The sequence below is a fragment of the Enoplosus armatus genome, chromosome 7 (genome assembly GCF_043641665.1).
Source record: "Enoplosus armatus isolate fEnoArm2 chromosome 7, fEnoArm2.hap1, whole genome shotgun sequence".
Taxonomy (NCBI): domain Eukaryota; kingdom Metazoa; phylum Chordata; class Actinopteri; order Centrarchiformes; family Enoplosidae; genus Enoplosus; species Enoplosus armatus.
The window spans coordinates 23,758,528-23,780,925 of NC_092186.1; the positions used below are offsets into that span (position 1 = coordinate 23,758,528).

General features: G+C 42.2%; 1 protein-coding gene across 1 annotated transcript in view; it reads right to left on the minus strand.

The window, feature by feature from the left end:
- Nucleotides 1-3,027: 3,027 nt before the first annotated feature.
- Nucleotides 3,028-22,398, minus strand: part of atp11b (ATPase phospholipid transporting 11B) — a 48,338-nt gene continuing 28,967 nt past the window's right edge. Inside the window, exons 24-31 of the mRNA XM_070908301.1 lie at nt 22,268-22,395; nt 21,744-21,882; nt 21,112-21,135; nt 19,801-19,866; nt 19,113-19,216; nt 17,745-17,910; nt 8,857-9,020; nt 3,028-3,192 (exon numbers count right to left, since the gene is read on the minus strand). Of these exons, the coding sequence (XP_070764402.1) occupies nt 3,111-3,192; nt 8,857-9,020; nt 17,745-17,910; nt 19,113-19,216; nt 19,801-19,866; nt 21,112-21,135; nt 21,744-21,882; nt 22,268-22,395 (873 nt within the window). The 3' untranslated portion in view covers nt 3,028-3,110. The remainder of the gene's footprint in view (nt 3,193-8,856; nt 9,021-17,744; nt 17,911-19,112; nt 19,217-19,800; nt 19,867-21,111; nt 21,136-21,743; nt 21,883-22,267; nt 22,396-22,398) is intronic.

A 22,398-nucleotide genomic window follows, 5' to 3' on the forward strand; every position in this document is an offset into this window, starting at 1 on the left:
GGCGGAAACGGCAAGTTCGACAGGTGAGAGATTTACTGGCACAAAAACATGTTCCCACAAGGTTTACAAGGTTTTCCATAGAACTGCATTTCTAGTTCCGTAAAAAGAGAAAATAATGGAGCAGAGACAAAGAGATCCTGAGTTCAAGTCCTTTGCATGAGTCTAGCTCCAAAAACACTGGATCCTACAGTTCCCATAATGCAACTCAATGGCATCTTAACAGGCACTCCCGCCTGCTACATGCCCTCATCTGTCAAACTCCTTGCCCCTAGTTTATCCTGGAGGTTTTCTGTCAAGTGTTTGAAGTCTCGAGGCTGATTCAGCTCACTTCAGAGCCACAGAGGACATTATACAGCTGTTTTCACAGGCCGAGGAGTGCTCTCCATGACGAGTGAACCCTTTAAAACAGCATTAACGTGTATTCTTCCTCATCCAGGTACAAATTACTGGTATCATATGTGTATACAGGTGGACCTTTTAATAGTAGATAAATGGCTCAAATGCTTAAAAAAAGAACTGTTGGGCTGTTGGATGGAGTGATCTAACTGGAAGTTTCCACGTGTCCTCCTGCTCTTTTACACGCCCTGTAACAAACTGACATTCAGGCTTGCAGCTGACAGCTCCCAGCTGCACTGTCACCTTTCAGGTCAAACAAAAAAAAAAAAAAGAGCTTCGATGGAGGTTCAACCTCCTGATGCCTAAGATCGAGGACATCATATTGGGAAGTTGAACTTGCATTCAGGCCATGTACAGGACACACATATATATATTGATATGTAAGAAACGTTCAACACAAACAGGAAAAAGAAAAGTACTGTAATAATAAATAGACACTTTCATTGCCACCTGTATGAACAGAAAGGATATGAACAGGCCCAGGTATGCATCAAACACTGGTACCGTATAGAAAACAGAATATTCAATGAACAGATTGACAAGTGAAGCTGGTAACTAGTAACAGAAACATCCCATGACTCTATGTTCCCTGTGTGAGCTGAGGCATGTACTCGTCATTGTTGTGTGGCTGGTGATGTCAAGTTTAAAACGGTTGTCTTGAAAGGTTTCTTACATTACACTTCTGCCAGCTGTCAGTCACCGTCTGGAGTCGACTGAATTCTTCCTAAACAAAAAAAATAAGAACCGTCGAGGCATTTCCTGTTTCACCTTTCTTGGAAGAAGAGAGGGCAAACCGAGCGTCAAAGGGAAACATTTGACCTTCCTGCGGGCAGCATGTGGAGATCACACAGCTTACAACAAGGCTACATGGCGTACTTCCTTCAACCAACATGGCTGCCATACAAAAAAACAACACACCAACGCTTCCACACACACACACACACACACACTTCACCAACATGTGGCTAGAAACACACATGGCAAGAACAGCGTAACAGCAAAAACATGATTCAGATGATTTCAATGGTGAGAGACGAGCAATGATTTGAGAGACAACAAAAAAAGAAAAGAAAAGCAAGACAATGTGATTTTTTGATATGTGACTTGTGCAAACGCTCTGCTTTTCTTTTCATCTCTATTGGAGCTGAGTGAAGATTTATATAGATAGACATATATTCATCTCTGTAAAGATCGAGACATTCTGCTGTCTGGGTCGACGTGCATCAGCCGTGACTTGGAAAAGCATCTCGCCATTAAAGCCATTTTTGTCTCGCTGAAATAAAAAACGCTACCAGTATCTGATTCGATACTCAGGAAATATTTTTTAGGAAACTGAGCGGGATGGTTCTACCTCCAGTTCCAAAAACTTTCCTTAAAATATTCCCTGAGCATCATGGTCTTCAATGCCGAGATGCCTTTGCTAACCGGGCTGAATGAGAAAAGGCATTCAAGGGGAACAAGTTTCCAAACACAAAGTAACAACAACAACAGGCTCAAACAGCTTCTATCTGCGGTACCTTCAATAATCAACAATATCACCTCTGGAAAATGTATGGCTTTTTAAACAGACCCCATCCGGCCTCCTTCAGAGCAACGCACCGGGGGTGGGGGTGGAGTGGGGGCAGAGGCCTGAACAGTCAGACGAGAAAGCAGCACGAACAACAATAATAGTCTTCTTAACAATATAAGCTTCTGTACAATCAGGCACAAAAATAAACTTTATCTTTTAAACTCCAGTCTGAATCCTTTGGTCTTTGGTTCCGCGGTAGAGATGCTACAGGGTGGTGGTTTAGCTTTTTCCCCCCTTTCCATCTGACTGGGCAACGAAGGTGCAGCGGGGCCGGCGGCTCGAAGACGAAGTTTATGCAGCAGTTCACGGAAGCAACGTGACGTTGGGACTTAGCTGCTGGCCCGACACCTCTGAGGTGAACTCTTAATGCAGCCCGTCTTTGCGGAGCTTCTGTCCTGGTGCTACATGCGTGATCCCCGTAGCCACCTCAGTCCTGTGTTAGTCAGCATGCCCAAACCAGCTCGGTTAGGTTACAGTACTTAGGCAAGACTGATGCCTCACGTTAGCTGCTGTTTGTAGCAAAGAGTCCAGATCATCGGGGGTCTCCATTCCGCGTCTACAAACATGTCAGCACTTACAGCACGAGGTCATTTTTACACCAGTTGCAAGAAAAAATAGAATATAAATAAGTGTATGAGACATGTACCTGATCTCAGAGGGCAGCACCTGTGAGCTGACATGTCTTCTTTAACCTTTTAAAAAAAAAGGGACTGATTTTAAATATGGTGTTTTCTGATATTTTTGCAGGACTTGCAGACACCTTGTAAGCAGCAGGAATCTGACACTGACTGGATCTTTCTACAGGAGTAGCTGCGCAGATGTCTGCTTCATGCTCCACACCTCGTATTTCATCTCCCTCCACGTTGCAGCTCCCATCGCACGTCCTTCTCAAACCTTCCGTCCAAGAGTTGATTGACTCGGGGAAACTAATTGGCGAGGGATAAAGCAGCGTCCTTTGGTTGCACACAATGCGACAGCTCCCACCTGTGTCTGCTTTGCATCCGGCTGAGAATGCATTGACTTTAAATTGAAGTAGGTTTATAAAATGGTTGCGAGGGGGGTGGGGGTAGGGGGCTGATTATGACTCATGTCGGAGTGGTAGCTCTCCCCCAGCTCTGTGTGTGACAGTCAGTGGCTCTGGGAGTCAGCAGTGGGTGGCCTCGATGGGCGACAGCGTCAGGATGCTGCGATCGTTGGAGTAGAAGTTCTCCGTGTCGCTCCAAGATCTGAAAACAGGCAGCAGTGACTGAGGGTTAGGAGGCTGTGTGTGTGTGTGTGTGTGTGTGTGTGTGTGTGTGTGTGACACACACTGTTGTCCAGAGGTTTTGCGATTACAATCTACACAACCAGGCTGGTAGAAGCAGAGAAGAGTGAGGGATGGGAGAGTGAAGAGTTAGTAATGGCTGTGATGGTGTTAGTGATGAGTATCAAAAGTCTCTCCTCATTAACTCACACTAATCCAGGTCAACCAGGGGAGGCAAAAGGTGGTGTCACCTATTTATCAGAGATTAAACCACACCTACACAGTCCTGATGAAGCAGATTAACTGAATTTTGGAGTGTTATAATCTCGCAAAAATACAAATCCAGAGTGCTTTAGATAGACGCAGAGCTATTAAACATTTTTAAAAGAAAAAGTACACTGGGAAAATCATTTTTTGAGGGGGGTTAAAGTCTATCTTTTTTTAGTAAAGCAGGTATAATTACTAATGGATATTGTACTACCAATGCTGTTCTGTATTAAACTTATGTACACAGAAAAAAGAGAGTGCACGATAAAAAAAATAAGGTCACTAATTACTGCACAAAGGCCTTACATTTTGCAACTTTAGGAGCTGCTGATCCCTGATCTGGATCAAACAAAAACCAGGCTGGGAAAGAAAAAAAAAAAAACATGTTCAAATCCAGGTATATCCACGATAATCTCTTACTGGCTTCAATAGTGTAAAAAGCAGAAGTGTGGAGTCTTAGTAGATCCAAGTCCTTAGGGTGCTTGGAAATGCAAATGATGCAAAAGCTTTGGTGCTGAGACGGAGTCAAGGTTTAGATTTAATAAAGCTGTTCAGAGACAGCTCATTAAACCTTAAGTACTATACACTTCACACCTTTACCTTTTTCAAAATAAAAAAGGTTCTGTGCTGCAAATTCTTGGTGCCGCTTTCTCTGAATCTGCCTCTGGTTTGTTCATAGAGGAGGGAGCAAGGGAGATCAGACTTGAGCTACTCAACTCATGGATAAAAAAAAAAAAATCAACACAATCATCATAAAAGAGAAATAAATCATGATAAAGTTTCAACAACATTCTTGCCTCACATATCCACTCTCAAGATTACCAGGACTATTATCTGACTTTCTGCAGGTTGAATATACACGCTATTTAAATATATTTTTTACTAGAAAAATAGGTACCATACTGTCTTCCACAACATTAAACATATATATAGTATAAAATCTATATTCTTATCTAGAGACCTGACGGAGGCACAGTCCCTTTCTGTTATTAGCTTTGCAAGCTGGATCTCCTTTGGAAATATCTAACTAAGATTCATCTAGTACACAATCTCATCCATTTGTAGACCACTCAAAACATTTTCAAACTAAATGGCCAGAAGGAGCAGAAAAAAAAATAAAAATAAATACAACGTGGCTACATCATGAAACAGCGTGCCACTGTTGGAGTCGTAAAGGTCACAGCAATCCGACCATCACCGCGCTGACTCGCATCAAAGCAGAACCAGAGCCAGTGACCAGAGCTTCTACCTCAAAGCACCAGCAGGGAGGAGCAGAGAGACTGTGGTTCAACATCCTTCCAGTTCAAACAGCGCCTCCGTTCTGGCCGCTACGCCTGATCTTCACATGACCGCACAAGTTAAGTCTGATGTGTGTGCAGCTTTTACACACCTCAATAACTGCACCTGTCCATCCACATCTACAATTTTTTTTATTTATTTGGATTATTTCTAAATGTCAGCTGCTCTGCTCAGCACAATTCTCATGACCTTTCATTTAACGCTGCTCTCTGAGATGAAGACAACCGTTTTAAGACCTGGTAAACAGGAAAGCAGGGCCACCCAGGGACTTTAAATAGGCTGATGACTCAAATGGTGGTTTGACTGGAGGCACCCTCACGTGCTACATCACCAGCTCGGCTGTCTACCGGGGCAGGGGTCAAATCGAAAACCTCCCTGTGCTAAAACCATCTTTGCTCTCTGGGTTACCACAGAACAAAGAGGACGTGAGCGCCGAAACACTTTTGGGATGAGCTGGCGGGAACATGAACCCAAGAAAAAGAACAGAACAGGCAGATTTCTGACAAGACGAAGCTCACGGGGGACGTTAACAGCACATGAATAATTAATCTGGAAGGTCGAACAACATTATGCAGATTTCAGACACAGAAGGACAAGGACACAGAGAGACAGAGAAAGACAAGTGCAAGAGGAGGGGTGTGTGAGGGGGCACAAATACATACAGGTTTACATTGTATACAAAGTACCAAAGGCAACAGCAGCCCCCATGCAACACGACAGAGTCTGGGCATTCTTGTTTTGTAGCCTGTAGTGGACAAGACAGGTGGAGTCATATACCTGTAATATAGACCTGTGGAGACAGTAAACTCCACCCACCTGGAACACCCCTGGTTATAAAACGAGCATGCCTCCAGATTTTGGCCTCTTCTCAGAAGCACATATAAGGCTTCAGGATCCAGTAGAAAAAGACTAATAGATACAGGAAGTAGCAAAAAAAAAAAAAAAAAAAAAAGACTCTCTGTGACTACATTTCCCAGCAGCCTCTCTGGTTTAGGGTGTGGTCCCCCTTGTTCTAGGAGAAGAGGAGGAGGAGCAAGGGGTGTCGGACAGCAGCTGAGTTTCCATCCAACTTTTTTTTTTTCAAATTCTAATGCATCAAGTTAGAGATGAACCGATGTTGCGACTTTTAATCAAATTTCCAACAAACTGTTTTTAAAGCAGACTTATCAATTAAGTTTGTTGATAGTTTGTTTGTTAATAATCATGTCGGATGGTTCAATGTTGTCGTGCAACAGCTAACAAGTGGTTTTATATGTTTTCAACTGCAAAAATAGTTTTGAATGTTTCTGAAAAGCCCTCCTAATCTGCATCTTCTTTTTTTCACATTCAAAAGGTCTGAGTACAATTAGATTGACATTCGGATGGAGACGCAGCCGCCGGGATTTGACAACTACACACCGGCGTGTCTTTGACTCCTGACGTCCGTGTCCGTTCCTGCTTCGTCGCCCCTAGCCATGATTCAGCTGTGGCCAGCATTCAGTGCTGCAGCAACGGGCCAAGTCACGCAGCCAGCTACAGTTGGGCTTCCAATATATAACAGATAAATACTTTATGTATTATATACGTTTGTAAATATGCTTACTATATGTCCCTTCCAGTCATCAAGCATGTTATATAGGACTGGCTGGATATATTCCCTTCCCCCGTATGGCAGTTTTGTAGCATTAAGGCCAAATGTGGGCTGAGTCTCACAAGTCTTTCATTCGTTCTTTTGTGGTTTATTTTCTCAAACCCAAAAGGTAAAGAGGAGGGAGGGGAGGGACAGATGAAGGTATGCTGAAAGCAGGAGAGGGGCGAGGAGAGGACGAGTAGAGAAGGAAAGGAGAGGCGGTACTAAGGGAAGGAGATGGGGGATAAAAACTTAACCATTCAGCCCCAATTCTATTAGTTGATTGTGTTCTTTTTGTATTTACAGCTTAAAGCACACCTAAGCAGAGCATTTCACTCATGTTTATTGTTTATGTTTATGCCTCTGGGAGTGCAAATTGGCTGCCGTTTGCTCAGTTGGAAGAATCCAATTGGCTGCGTCGTGCCAAGGTCAGAAAACAAATCAATCATTCCCACAGGAAGAAAGTCATCTGAATTGAATCATGCATTTAGTGGTAATTTAACGCCGAAGCAAAGGGAATAGTTTCCTTTCTTCCAGTGAAATGACCCTGACAACAACTGAAATAGATTATTTCATGGTGCATGTCCCACCCACCACTCTGAGGAATAATGAAAGGTATAAATATCAAAATGTGGGATGTATTTTATGCTCCCGACTGGGGGAAAGTTTTAAATGGTCAGACGACGCCTAAGATGTTAATTATTTGCACGCAGGCCTGGCACAGAATACAATTAGTTACAAAGAGATGTCGTTATGACCAGTCACAATTTCATGTCTCTACTCCGAGACTGCTCATTAGACTGACTGGCCGGGATGACGGACCTCTGCTCCACCACAGAGAGTCTGCAGGTTGCTGTCCAGAGGGTCTGAAGGGAAGGTGGGGGAGGAGCAGTGCATCCCTTATTTGACCTGCATGCTGTCATTACCTTTACAAACACACACACAGTCGTGAACAAACAAACAAACAAACAAACAAACAAACATGCGTACCCACACCACCCGACTCTGTGCAAGGTCCACTGCAAAAGACGCATGACACTTTGCGCACAAAGAACAAGAATGCTACATCGTCATTACTGATGTAATCAATACAGAGTGTCCCAAGCTGTTTTGGGGAGTATTGATTGCTCAGCAGAAGGGGCAAATCAGGTCAATTAATCCATGACCCCACTGAGTCACTGGGATTCAGGTAAAAAGACACAATAACACTGAAACTGCTGATTGTGGCAGCCCAGCAAACGGTGAACTCAGCTTACCCGTCTTTAAAGCTGCACTAGGCAAAACCTTTTATGGAAAACAAACGAATTTTTTTTTATCTTCCTTTATCACAAAGTGGAGCTGCAGCAGAGAAGAAAGCACTTACTGAGAGCTCACTTTGTGCAGTAAATTGACATCATGTTACATTATTTATACCCCTCTATGCCATTTAGGGCCACCAAAATGCAAAATTGCCAAGTGCAGCTCGAAAGTTAAGTCGCCGCAACCCGTCACGAAATTGAACTTCTCTTCAATCATAGGTTAATACTTGAGATGTGCCACACCCAAATGTGGTGTTCAGATAAAATATGACTCCACCAGCTAACCGTCACCTGGCCTCATCTCAAGCAGAGAAGCCCTCCAATGAGAGGACCTACTGGACAATACTGGAATCAACAAAGTCAACTTAACTGACGTATATAGACACTGGTGTCATCTGTTAAAGTGCATTACAGATTAGCTCTAATTACTAATCAGGCTAACTCCTATTTGGACACCAACCTTTGATTTTGACAAGACAGACAGAACAACAGATCATAGCATAGATGATTAGGACATAGACACATGGGCTCGTAGACAGGCCCGCCCTAATGTAGGGGCTACACAGACAAGACAGGTTACATAATGAAATATTAAAACCTGTTAGATTCCTGTATATATCTCAGCAGGCCTCCATTGTAAGGGCATTAATAAAAATACGGGAATCCAAATTCTCCATGGCTAGACTGCCAAACATCCACATCTGCATGCTATGTGGAAGGCATGGCCATCACAATCTACTCAGTCATTGGTCTCTATGATTTTGGTTACAAGGTGTACTGATATATTTCTGATAGTACACTACTGTGGATATGAGATTAAGCACACCTGTCTGGTTAATCAAAATGTTCAGACTAAAGACTCCCCCAACACGCACTCTGATGGAAATAAGAAACTCATTATTCACACATCTTCAGCCTTTAACTCCTCGTTCGGCTGTTGTCCCACATTTACGCTAAGCCACACCTTAAAACCAGTCTCTGACAGTCTTAAACCATGCTCCCCCACAACGGTATGCTCAACTACAGATCTGAACAAGAAGGACTTACAGTAGAGTCGTAGCCACATTAAGGGCCATAACAGTCAGGACTGCAGCCAACATTTTTGACACCAAGTGGTGGTGAGGGCTCATCAGGATTCATAATCATTGTTTCTTGCCGTCGTCGTCCTCCCCACCTGTTGCTGCGGCTGGATGCGTGGCAATGGTTGGTGCTGGCCTGGCACTGCCCGGTCATTTGCTCCAGGAGGCGGGCCAGGCGGGAACAGCCGCTCTGCCCATGTTGGTAGCAGCACAGGGACTCCACACAGCTGAGGGCCTGCGCCTGGGGGGCTGATAGAGACTGGAAGGAAGGAGAGAGAAGGTGGAAGGGCAGAAAAAGAGCAGGACAGGATGCCGTGAAATGTTGGAGAGTGGCATAGAGGGGGTAAGAGAAATGACAGAGAAGTAAGGAGAACAGAGGACAAAAAGAAAAACACAGAAGAGAAGGAAAGAGGGAGAAGTGAGTGGAGAAAGAGAGGAAAAAAGAAGAAGAAATTAACACCAACACAATACAGGCTCACTGTCATATTCTGCTAGGATGATAAGGGCAACTGGAGGATGGCATATTGCATGCTATCACAGGAACAATGATGGACAGGACAAACATTCAAAACATGCTACACAAGGATCTGAGATGTTGCAAATAAATACACAAAATTATAAAACATGTAAACAAAGAAATCTTTGAGAAAACAGACCAAAGAAAAAGCTCAAAATGCTAAATCAAAATGATCTGTAGTATATCTTATGGTGGCTGTAAAGCAGATTAAGTCTGTCGTTGGCCTTTATTTGGAAATCACTTCAGACTGAAGAGCTGAACAACTATTTAGGTTTGGCTGAACATCTCCAAGAATGTTAAACTTGAGATCACGATCACAATTATATTTTTTTCAAATGCCAACCTCCAATTGCTGTATTCTAGGTTTCTCATAATAAGTCCAATCAAAGATCTGGGATATTCAGCCTACATAAGCACTGAAAGCTCCAGGGCTATCATATGAACGCACATGATAAGAAGCAAGGCAGTGTTGCCGTCATCTATCCAGATCCATTTCCTTTCATATATGCGAAAGCCAGTATGAAACCACAAAACAGTGTCTGTATTAATGTAGGAGTTGACAAGAGGTGCGAAGAAACCTCTCACTGTCTAAATAATGAGACTGAAAATATATTTCAGGATTAATCGGACTTTCCAATGAGCCAGAGATGCATTGGTAGACGAAGGTGAGTGAAGTTGCTGCCTAGAAACCTGCAGGATCAGGTGGCTCTGTTAACCTGAGTCAGCCCTCGAGAGAGAGAGAGAGAGAGAGAGAGAGAGAGAGAGAGAGAGAGAGAGAGAGAGAGAGAGAGAGAGAGAGAGAGAGAGAGAGAGAGAGAGAGAGACAGAGCGAGAGCGTGTGATGGAAAAGAGAGAAAGTGAAGAGCAGCGAGGCAAAGAGGAAACAGAGTGTGGGGTTACGCCCATGTAGTTTGCATCCTGTACCCTTCTTTCCTACAGCATAATAGGACTTCATAATTACAGATTAAGCTCAGACTAACTTTAGTGACCCACCAGGTTCATAAATCAGCACCCATTTGTACTTTTTGCAATCGATTACAGGCATTATAAGTGGATTAACGTTTTTTTAGACTGAAAGTGTAACTCTGGTGTCCAGCAACTTTTGGACTATGTTAACATCTTAAACCTCCAGTTTCTTTCAGCACATGGAGAGCGGAGTAAACACTAAGCTGCTTGATTATAGTCAAGAAAAGTCAAGGTATTTCGAAAATCTTTGAGCTTTCATATTCATTTCATATCATTTGATGATGACTCCTGTTATAAAGCCCAAATTGTCCTATCTTGTAGCTGAATGTGTGACCCAGGTATTCCATGGTGCCTTTGGATTGCGATGTTTCCACATTGTCACATTTCTCTGCGGCAGAAATTGGAGACAGTGTTGGCATGAAACCAAACTTCTGCTTCTTGGCTGGCAACAGCAAAACACAGACAGGACAAACTGAATAGGATTTATTCCGGCAGTGTCAGGTGTCCCCGGATAATAAATGCATGGTTTCGCTCTTCCTCTATCGGAACATATTGCCTTTTATTCCTTTGAAAAGGTTTTGTTCTTGATACTGTAACACAAAACAGCCACCACCACCATAGCAATGAGAAAATTGGAGGTTGTAGACTGTGAATATTCAAAAACACACATACAGTAAAAGCAGTGACATCAGCCAAGCCACAGCTGTAGCCATGGGTGGTAATGCATCCTAGGCTAGTGTTTATTTGTTGGTGAAGTGTCCCTGGTGGTGGATCTTTGTTGGTATCACAACATGGGTGATAAACACTGTCGGCTTTTCATTAACTCTACGATGATATTGCTTGCATTCATCTATCAGTGACCAATCATATTGATCTGTGCAGCAGCAATCAAGTCACCACAGGGCTTGTATATCAGCAGCAATGAATGGCGTTGAGATACTGCAGTTTTCAGTGGCAGTCACGTTACAATAACGCTTTTTCCTCTAATGCTGTTGATGAGAGAGATGAACACGAAAGAAGTATCAACTGAACTGGCTATTTCACAGTTGCACCGTTTCTGAAGGTACTGCTTGGTGCAAGTCATTTTTTAGTTGTGGAGAAGCAGCAGCAACATGATGCCCAGAGTAAAACCGGGCCAAACCGTATGATTAATAGTTCTCCTGTAAACTGAGGTTTGCAGAGAACACGATGTCTGAATTAAAAGCCTCAGTGACAGCTATATGGTTGACATCATCTGATTTACTATATTAGCTACGGAGTTCAGCTCAAGTTCATATTCTCTGTCCTTTTATTTAAAACACCATCATGATGGTTTACAAAACTAAGACAGCAGAGTATCTTTGGCAGGCTCTTTCTGGCGACTGTCTCCGTAAGAAAATGTAATGATCTTGGGTTTATAGTGTGATATAAGGCGCTCACAAAGCACGCTCTGTAGAGAAAACAAAACACTGAGAGTCTTAAACAAAAACAAAATCATACTTGAAACGCAAAATGGATTATATGAGATATCAAATACGTATAAGCCGACAATGATATCTCATTCAGGCTTCAATATGGAGTACTATTACTGAATATGGTGGGATTAGATGGTTGAACAAAAATACAGCGAAGACAATGAAGTCAGCATGCCAACAGCATTCTCTGTCTCTTAACTCTGAACCCAGATCTGACCAATAACAGTGAGGGGTGAATTGAGACCACAATAGGAAAGGATGGGGGGAAATCATGGTTGGATAAGGGAGGACGGGGTCAGTCATATGTGTGTAGGGAAGGCTGAGGTTCATTCATGGACGGGTAGGGATGGATGGATGGATGGATGGAGTTGATAATGGTAGGGTGGGAGAGGACGGGATCATTCATACAGGAAGTGAGACCGGCGGAGAGACATACGGGAATAGTATTCTTACATATGAAAAAAAAGGGCAGTGCAGGGGCAGCTGTGACAGACAGCCATGGGTGAATGACTGAAGGTGCAGGTTGTCTTATCCATATATGAGGACATATGTGGTTGACTGCAGCTCTTAGGGGTTGCACAGGGTTGGTTGATCCTCAGGTGAAGCCTTAATGCTGGGGCAGCGCGAGGGGGACAATGGGAGTGAAGTATGGTACTACCTAGGGGAGCAGGGGTCTGGGCCGGGGGCAGCAGGGGGAGGATAAGCAGCTAGCAGGTGCCAATTGTCCTCCCCTGGGCTCCGCTGGGCTTTAACAGGGTCATATTCTGGGCCGACTGAGCCCTCACCCTCTTCCATCTGAAGGACACAAAATGCTTACAGTGAGCCCGGCTGGCAAGTCAAACAGCTCATCAGTCAGCCAGGTAGACTGTTGGTAGGTCACACATTGACAAAGCAACATAACCAGTAAAGCCAGCCTGTTAACTAACCAATCGCACTGCAAAAATGTCTACAGTAGTCATTTCGTCTCATATTAAGCCTTTAGATTTCTCATCATCTCACACCATTGGAATTATTTTGCATTTTGTTTCGTGAATCTATGGACTCAATACAAGACTAAAAGACTGCCGATACACATGGTACGTTGTTCAGTGCTGCTTATTTACCAACCAGCAGATTTAATTAGTCAGTTAGTAAGTAAGCAAGCAGTCAGTCAGCGAGTCAGTCCGGGCTGCACTGTAGGGGGGGGCAGTTAATTACATTTCTGACCCTCACTCTACAGTGTGCTCTAATACACGTATACATACAGTATATAGAGACCAAATCGAGGATGGTCCCCTTTTTAAAGCCCTTCACAAGTGACTTCACCAACAACAGAACAGAGAGGAAATTTTCATCTTACAAGGCAAACAAGAAAAGCTGCCAGGTCTTAATCCCCTGTGAATCTGGACCTCATTTTAATTGGGACTGGGAGATAATCATAAATCATTGCTTGAGAAGAGGTCCTTAAGAAAATTTGAGTGGGGTGATGAGGTCGCCGGAGGAGGGCTTTAATTTCTCACAGAAAGCAGTGACAATTGAACACATTGGCGAGATGGCTGGTAAGCTCAGAAACGGCTCTAAAATTGAGCAACAAATGAGCAGAAAGAAGCTGCGGGCATGAGGAAGATGTCTCGAGGGAAAGGGATCCTTCTAGTGCAGATACGAGCAAATCTATTAGTATCCAAACCAATTAACCTGCTGCGGAATCTATCAGAGGCAAACAACGGAAAAACCCAGGAGAGCACTCTGGGTTCTTTTGTGATTACCTCCCTCTAATCTAATTAGGAGAAAAAGACTCTGAAAGATGCTGGAATTCTTTCAACAGTACTGAATAAATTGGATTATACAACACATTAACATAAATACACGCTTTGATTTTGAACCCAGTACGAGCATCTTGTGTAGTTCTACCTATACAACAAACAAATTACTCAAACTGAGGAAATGGGATCTCTTTTGTATAATGTGCTTTGTGCCTTCCCTTACCATAATGCACACACAACACTTATGATCAGTCAGTCTACAGTTTGTTTCTGCTCATTGAGTTTGTGGGATGGGCCCTGCATTGCCTACATCATTCGTGACCTGGGTTATACACTCAGTTGCCAGGTTTTTTTTTTAGATGCACCAAACTAAAACTACGGCAATTAATCCAACCTTCATGGTTACAATGCTCTTGTTTTTGTTGAAACTGCTTTTGAGAGGTGCACCACAAACTACAGCCTCCACAAGGATCATTAAGTTGAATAAACACCTCTCTAAAACAGTTTCAAAAAAAATGCAAGCATTAAAACCTCTGTGAAGGATTTATTGGAGGGTTGTTGTATTAGACTGCTTTAGTTTTAGCAATCTGTATACACTGGTGGCTAAGTGTATTGCAAACAACTACAAACATAAAACATAGGCTTAAAGATATGCATGCAGCGAACATTAGCACTGAAAAGAAATCAACCATACTAGGGCTGCGACTAACGATTATTTTCACGACCAATTAATCCGCCAATCATTTCCTCGATTGTTTGGTCTATAAAATGTCAGGAAATTGTGAAAAATGCCCATTAAAACGTCCCAGAGCCCGACGTAACATGCTAAAATGGCTTGTTTTATCCGACCAGCAGTCTAAAACCCAAAGATATTCAATTTACTCTCGTGTATGACTAAGAAAAGCATCAAATCCAAGCAGAATAGTTGGCATTTTTGCTTGAAAAATGAATGATCATAATAGTTAAGACTAATTGTTACACCTTTAAACCATACACAAAATACAGATCTAAGAATATTAACTCTATATTTCACAAGGTTTATTCACATGATCTTGGACAGTTGCATATATGCAAAATTAAAACTCTCAAAAACTCTTTTTTTTGTCCACTAGTCAAGACTGTCCAAGATCAAACATTTTTATGTGGCTTTTGGCTGACACTATTGTTAGCGTTTCCCTTGCAGGCTTTTTCTAGTGATATCTGCTATGACAGCACAAGATCTTCAAGTCATCAGTCCAAAACAGCTTTGACAGTAACACGGGACAGCATCATGCCGCGGTGCAAGGTAGCCCAGACCAGTCCAAGAGCCTGTCATGCAGCTGTAGTGGGGTATCCGTGTTGGTCTGTGGGTCTGCTAAAACCATGCAGGTGGACAACTCGGGAGGGTGTCAAGTGGTGAACCCAGTTTGAGGGTGTTTGGCTGGGCATATGTCAAGAGGACGGACCATGCTATAGATAAAAGGAGTGGATTGATGGGCTGCACCATGCGTCACTTTAACATGAGCGTGACATGCCAGACTGTGGTTGTATGACAAGACCACAAGTTGACGGTCAGGAGGCAGGTCTGACCAGGTGCCTCGATTTGGGACAGATGCAGATGCAGGACATCACAGTCAGAACGGCGCTTCATAAATTATGACTCAGGACAGGGATAGGGTCCCTGTATGACAACATCGCTATCACATTAAACTGAGTGCAGGGGGAAGAGCAAAAATGAAGTCAATGAGGACTCCCAGGTGATTCGACATTCATTCATCTGTTTGTTCATGCAGTGGGGGGAGTAATGACAGCACCATGCAGTAACAGGCAGGAGGGGGTCAGCCTCTCACTAAAATGCAACACATGCAGTGGCTGAAATGCTCGACGTCACAGTCTTTTGCATTATCTCATACCCCACGCAGCCCGAAAATCTGTTTAGTATCCCCCTATCCCAATCACGGAGAATGCTGATTGGCTTGTCCAGGGCATGCAGTCACAGAAAGAACGTTTCTGTATTGTACGTATGATCGTAAACAGGAGCGCTTGTTTCATTAAGCAATGTTTCTACATGTTTACAGGCTGTCCATGTGATGCTGTAAATGAGATTTGAACCCTGATTTTTTTCGTTAACGTCTGCATCAATAATCTAGAAGTAAATGCTTCAGAATGTTCGAGACATTCTGAATACCTGACATAAAACCTTTCAAAGCCAGTATATTTTTGACAATACATTGTTAACGTAAAGTCTGAAATTTATATTTTATTTATAAAAAAAAGAACACCAATTCGTTTTGAAGCGACATTGTGAAAATTTGTGAAAATTGTATTTGTTTTAGTAGATGTGACGAATAACGGTATGTAATGTGATTTTTGTGGTACCAATCATATTCTGTTATTTTACATGTGAACATGCAATGCAAAGAAACACATCACTGACCATTTTAGCACCTTAATGTTGGATGATGTAAGGCTTTTGCAAAATGTTGCAATGGATATCTGTTTCCTGGAAAAAGGTGAGAAATTCTAAAGAAAAGAAGAATAGACCCTGGAGTGGTTTGTAGAGGAGCTACAATATTTGAAACACATATTTTCAAACTAAAGGAAGTACAATTCCATTTAGGGAGACAGGACAAGCCAGTATAGATGGCTGTCTATTCACAAAAATATACAAACGCATCCCAAAAACTACTAATATAGAAATATTGCTTTTGAATAAAGCACTCCAGTTTTATTTGAATTGATCTTTAGAGGTATTGTAAGGCCAGGGCTGAATGAGCCTCATCTCCTCCTCTACCTAATTTTGCCCAGCTGGCTCTTGGCTCTGGACAGAGGCTGCAGAGCGATGAAGTCATCACCTATCGCCACCCGGTTGGAATACATCTACACCAGGAGGACACACAGAGAGGATAGGAGGAAGAGCACACACAGAGGTTAGATTTCAAGCATACTACGCCCACTGTCAGAATCTCACTCACTCAGACGGGACAAAGGTTAGGGCAGAAACAGCAAACACCACATAGGATGGGAGAAGGCAGCTCGTTTTCTTCTGAGAAACAAGAGGAGAGTTTTGAACAGAGGAAGGTAGAAAACATAAACAGTCCCCAGCTGGACAAATCAATACAGCAACAGCAGGAGTCTGCTGAGAGGTGACCGTGCACACTGTGTGTTTGTGTATGTGTGTGTATTGGATCAAAAAGAAGCCGTGCGGTGTGTGTGCAACCGAACGCCATGCTGTTCCTGTAAAGAAGTGGGTAACCCATGACCACAGAGGCTGAGAAAATAATGAACTATTTAAACAAAGTGACACACGGAACATTTCCTTTCTTTCCTGTCTAGAATTTGAATTACTGTGACATTTTAGTTCATGTTCTCCCTCCAGGCTCTTGTCACATTAAAGGAAACATAATTTCCATTTTTGTGATACAAGTAGGAATAAGTATTAAATCTAACACTGCACACATGAGACAGTTTAACTACTGGAATGCGTTTGGCCTTCCCTGTGCCATTTCATTACTTTTAATGAGTTTTACTTTTGAGCCTGGGCCTGCAGACCTTAGAGAAAAATGCTTTTTAGCATTCTTCACCTAAAACAGGTAATATTAGCTTACAGCCGTGGTAATGAACTAGTTAAGAGTGCAATCGCTCCTGTTGATTTAAATAGAAAAAGCTAACAAAACGTTTCTAAAGATGTTGCTGCAGACAAACTTTTTTTTCCCACTCCAACATTTGCCTGATGATTGATTTCTTCATGACTTTTCGTAGTAGAAAAAGAGTGCGGTCTAGACCTGCTCTATTTGTAAAGTGTCATGAGATAACTTTTGTTGTGATTTGGCGCTATATAAATAAAATTGAATTGAAGTGAAATTGAATCCTGTCATCCAAGATTACCAAAACTAAACTACTACTGAGAGAAGAGATAAGCAAAGACAACTTTGGAGAAGAACAAAACATCTGGCGTTCCCAGAGTAGCTGCGGCAGAGTGGACGCTCAGGTGAAATGCACGTCAGCACAAGAAAGCGTTTCACTAAAAACTGTTAAAACAGTGATTTGCGAACTGCTGTGACCAAGAGTGACTACACTGCAGCATGGAGTCAGGCCAGCAGGGTGCAGGGCATGTGAAACCTCTGGGAAGTAAAAAGATCAATGCTGGAAGAGCCTGTTTAAATCCCAGCCAATTTAAAACAGAACATGTACATTTTACCAAAGATAAGTACGTATAAGTATAATCCACTTTAGAGGAAGGGCTGGACTTCTTTACAACGGTTCCCAGACAACAACCTGTAGAAGAATTCTCTGTTACTTTCTGCACCTCCTCCCCATGTTACCTGGCTCTTCTGTGTGCTGGTGGGCTGCAGATGTCGGTAGAAGACCTTCTTCACCACATCAGGAAAGAGGCAAGTTATGATGATGATGATGATGGCGAACCAGGCTGAGCCGCTGGACAGCAGCTGCACGAATACAAAGTACATGTCCTGGGTGTGGAGGAACGGCCTGGGGGGGAGGGGAGGGGACACAATGGTTACATATCACAGAAGAAATTTCTATTTTATGCGGTGGTCGAAAGCATCGAGTTGGTTTACCTGAAAGTGACGGTCACATTTTGGCTAAATCACTATCAGAACTGACTGAGGTAGTAGCTTTGCGCTGCAGACACAACCGAATCCTTTTAAAAACAACATAGAGGTGGAAAGCCAGGCTCGACCATCTTCACTGTAAATTCGCTGGCAGTTGGGAGTCTTGCTCTTAGAATGATTTTATTATTCCCTGGTACCAGAGAATTTAATAACCTGTGCAGACGTCAGACCACAAATATCAATTACGGTCCAATATAATCAGGGTGGCTCCTACCAGTCTGTGAGTTGACTGGACTGAGATAAAGTGGTTAAGATTGATCTGACCAATCCAACACACTACCAGAGAATCAAAGCTGCCTCTAACAAAGCCTCGGTGATGTATCTGCCAAATGGCAAGATTGGTAAATCTGGTGTAAACCAGCCTGTTCCATCCAAAGTATACAGACACTATTATATACACCTCTCTAATTGTAGGTGAATATCTTTCAACAGCAAGTAAAGTAAATACAATTAAGTAAACAAGAGGTTAGATTAGATTTCAGTGAGCAACATGTGTTTGATGATTTTACTCTTAATGTGATTTTACTGAAATTAGAACGAGCGCTACCATATCTTGAGAACATGATTCCAATACTGTGAGAAAAAAAGGTGAGCTGCATATTCCTCTACCACAATCTGAGGTTTTCAGAGAGCCAGCCAAAAATATGTGAATACAATAAATACAGTACAAAATGCAGGATATGATATTTGCTTCGAGCGGTAACAGTCTTTTGGTCCATTTATCCTCCATATGAGAAACTTAAGACTGCAGTCCAATGTTCCATTATATACTCTTCTGTCCACTTACTTTAATTTTTCATCATTAACTATCAAAGTAGTCATTTATTATTAGCATTAAAGCACATGGAACAATGTACATGTGATGATTTAACACTTTCACTTTGTTCGTCTGTTGCAGGAAAGCCAGTGTTTAGCCACCGCAATGTATATAGGTGTTATGTTAGGCCTACACAGCTGATTTGTAGTAGAGAGACCATATTATACCACGGAAAAGCCTTTTCTTTGAGTGTGAAAACAGGTGTCTTGTACAAAAGAACAAGAACAAGAACCACTTCTTACCAGATAATGCCTCCATAGAAGAGAGAGAAGATGAAGTAGAAGGCAATCGAACCCCACGTCACAAAATGGTTCATCCACGTCCAGAAATGAGTCTCTAAAGCAAGCTGTCAACACACACACACACACACACACACACACACACACACACACACACACACACACACACACACACACACACACACACACACACACACACACACACACACACACACACACACACAGCGGGGGGAGGAAAAAAAAAGCTGGGTGTAAAACACTGAGACAGGGACAGACAGGGCATCAATAAACTACAGCAATCTGCCACTGTGCTGTAAAAAAGACCATGACCCCAACCTGTGACAAATAATCTTCTGCTGTTAGTGGCCACTGACATCATCCCAGTACTTCACAACAAACGGTATTCTATATGGGGACTGTGGCAACACAAGTGTGTCCCTCTGGGCCAAAACAAGCTGCACAACTCTCAGCTCATGCACACAGTAACCATCATCTTACAGCTGCATTATGCCATTTGGGACCAGGAGAGGGCACAGAGACTTGAAAACAAACTCACAAAAATAGATTTACTTTTATATATTACATTTCTAAAATAGCTGCTACTATACAAACCATAAAATAAAAATATCATACATATTTACAGCTATATATTATATATATATCTTACAGCTGTATAACAGAATTAATTTACCTTTAATGTGACAGTGATGACCATGACAGTAAAGACCAGCGTTCCAAATGTCCAGTTTCCAAACATCTATAAAACAGACGGACAACTGTTGATGAAACTGTTTTACATATGTGTTACATAGTGATGACAAAACAGAGAAATAGAGCATTTGGCATTTCTCTACAATGAATAACGGTTACCAAAAAACACCAGCCACAGTTGCCGCATCTGATATTTACAGATCACAGTTGCTAGGATAGTATAATAATATAAACTGTTACAAGTCAAACCACATGGCTGGATAAAAGCTGCGAGTCAGGACAGGTGGGACAAGGTGAGCAGTGTTGTGCTTGAGTTGTGGAAGGGAGATAAAAAGCTCTACAAGGCAGCGACCTCCGTTAACAAGTTGAGTGGTATTGCGGTGCCTATAATGAGGTCTTGCCCTCCGACTGTGTGACTACCGTCGCTAGCTCTACCACTTGCTATGAGAATCACTCTGCTTATAGGTTGAGAGCTGCGGGGAGTATTGTTTTGTTGCCAGCCAATTCAGGACCCTGCTGGAGTCGGAACACTGCAAACCAATAGTGAGAGGACTCAGACGTATCCACAGAAACAGTCGGGAGAGCAGACAACAATACTGGACCCCTTAAAGGGATATTGTTCAAGTTCTAGTTTATTTATATCTCAATTAAAAAACATGCACTTTTCTTTTTTACCTAAGACCTTTACAAATTCTGCTCTGTGTGACAGCTTTGTTGATAAAATCACTTGTCCTTTTATGATCCATTTACATGGGCCATCTTTAGCTATGGCCTCTTTAAGCACCACTGCCTTTCAAACCACTAGTGGACGCAGCGGGGGGGGGGGGACAAATTCTCTGCATCTGTCAGACTATCAGGCATTTTGCAACCGTCCAACTGCATAAGATGAGCAAACATTAGAAGCTATGTGTTCATGATAAATCTTTGCGTGCATTTTCTAAAGTCCATTCAAAGAGTCTGTAAGTCTTTTAGAAAAGAAGAATTGGAATTAACGTGTTTGTCAACAGAGAGTTACTTAATACTGTATTCCAGCGAGAGGCATGGAACTGAGAACTGAACACACAATTAAATTCAAGAGAAAATGGAGAATTTACCAGAATCATCAGGGTTCAATGAGCCACTGGCATCATACTGTTCATTTCAATGTAAATATACTATAGAGCATATGTATTAAAATTCATCTTTTCATCATCATCATTAGCAGGACAAAAATATGTTGAGGAACAATCTTGATAGTCCTCTCATTAACCCCCCAAAGAGACATGCGTTCAACTGTAGAGCAGACTCTTACCAGCTGCCTGTTAGCTCGCAAGATCTGAAGACATGCACAGCGTGAAGGCAGAAGGAAAAGAAAGAGTAATCAACAAAGGATAGAAGAAAAAAGGACACGCGAGCAATAGGAGTGAGTGCTCTCTGAAATACCAAACGTCAAACAGAGAGGAAGACGGCAAAGATATGCAGCAGGAAAGAAAAGAGATGGAAACATATTTGTTGAAGGACCAGAGACGCAGAAGATATGATAAGAAGAAAAGGTAAAATTAGCCGAACTTACTCATTGACAAGTGAATGACACACATGCTGGCACAGTAATGGAGACAAACAGACTGTATATAAGACTCAAAACACAAAAAGACAGAATGAGGAAGAGACAGATTAAAAAAAAAAAAAAAAGAGCAAGATTAAGGGAAGAAGTGATTGAAGAAAAACCAGCAGTCAACCAGCCCCATCAATAAAAATAACTCATCATAACATGCACACACATCCTGCTTTTCTTTCTAAAAATACCATTCATTTCCTAAAGCAACATTTTTCCAATGGTTTGTAAAATCGTCTCAGCAGGCCGATTTTCTAGCGATACTACTATAGAGTATAAACATACAGTAGACCATACACACACACACACACACACAGCCAGAGACACACCTGTCCATTGCCCATAAGTGTGGTGTCTTCTCCCATCAGTATGTAGGATCCGAAGAAGAAGACAAAGGCGTGACAGAAGCCCAACAGGGTCCAGTACAGGAACGTCCGGAAAGACAGCAGAGAGTTCTTGCTGATGTCCCTGCAGAATACAGACATTTTTATTTAATTTTTTTTCGTAGAGGATATACTGTATCTAAGCGCACTTTCATGTTTCACTGTGATGAATAAGTAATTTAAATGTGAATGAATTAAGGAACAAATAGAACGCAGATGGCAACAAACTTTGTTTTTTTGCTTAAAATGTTAAGAAAAAATAAATCCTATAAGCCGTCTGTGCTAAACAGCAGCAGGTCAAAATGTATGTAGATGGTGTATATAGCAAACAAACAACAAAATAGTTACTTTTATTAAGTTCTTGTTTAAATAAATGAAAACTGACCAAAGCAGCTTCCCATAGACTTAATCTTAAACTTTAATCTGAAGCTCATCTATGGTGTGCATCTGCAGAGCACATGTAATCTTACCTGTACAGGCCAGGTTTATTCTGCAGGACGTGTGGATGGACCAGCTGTTCAAACAGACTGTACACCAGGATGGGCAGCGAGGTGAAGCAGATGTTGTACAGTGTCAGATAAACACTGTCATACAGAGTCTG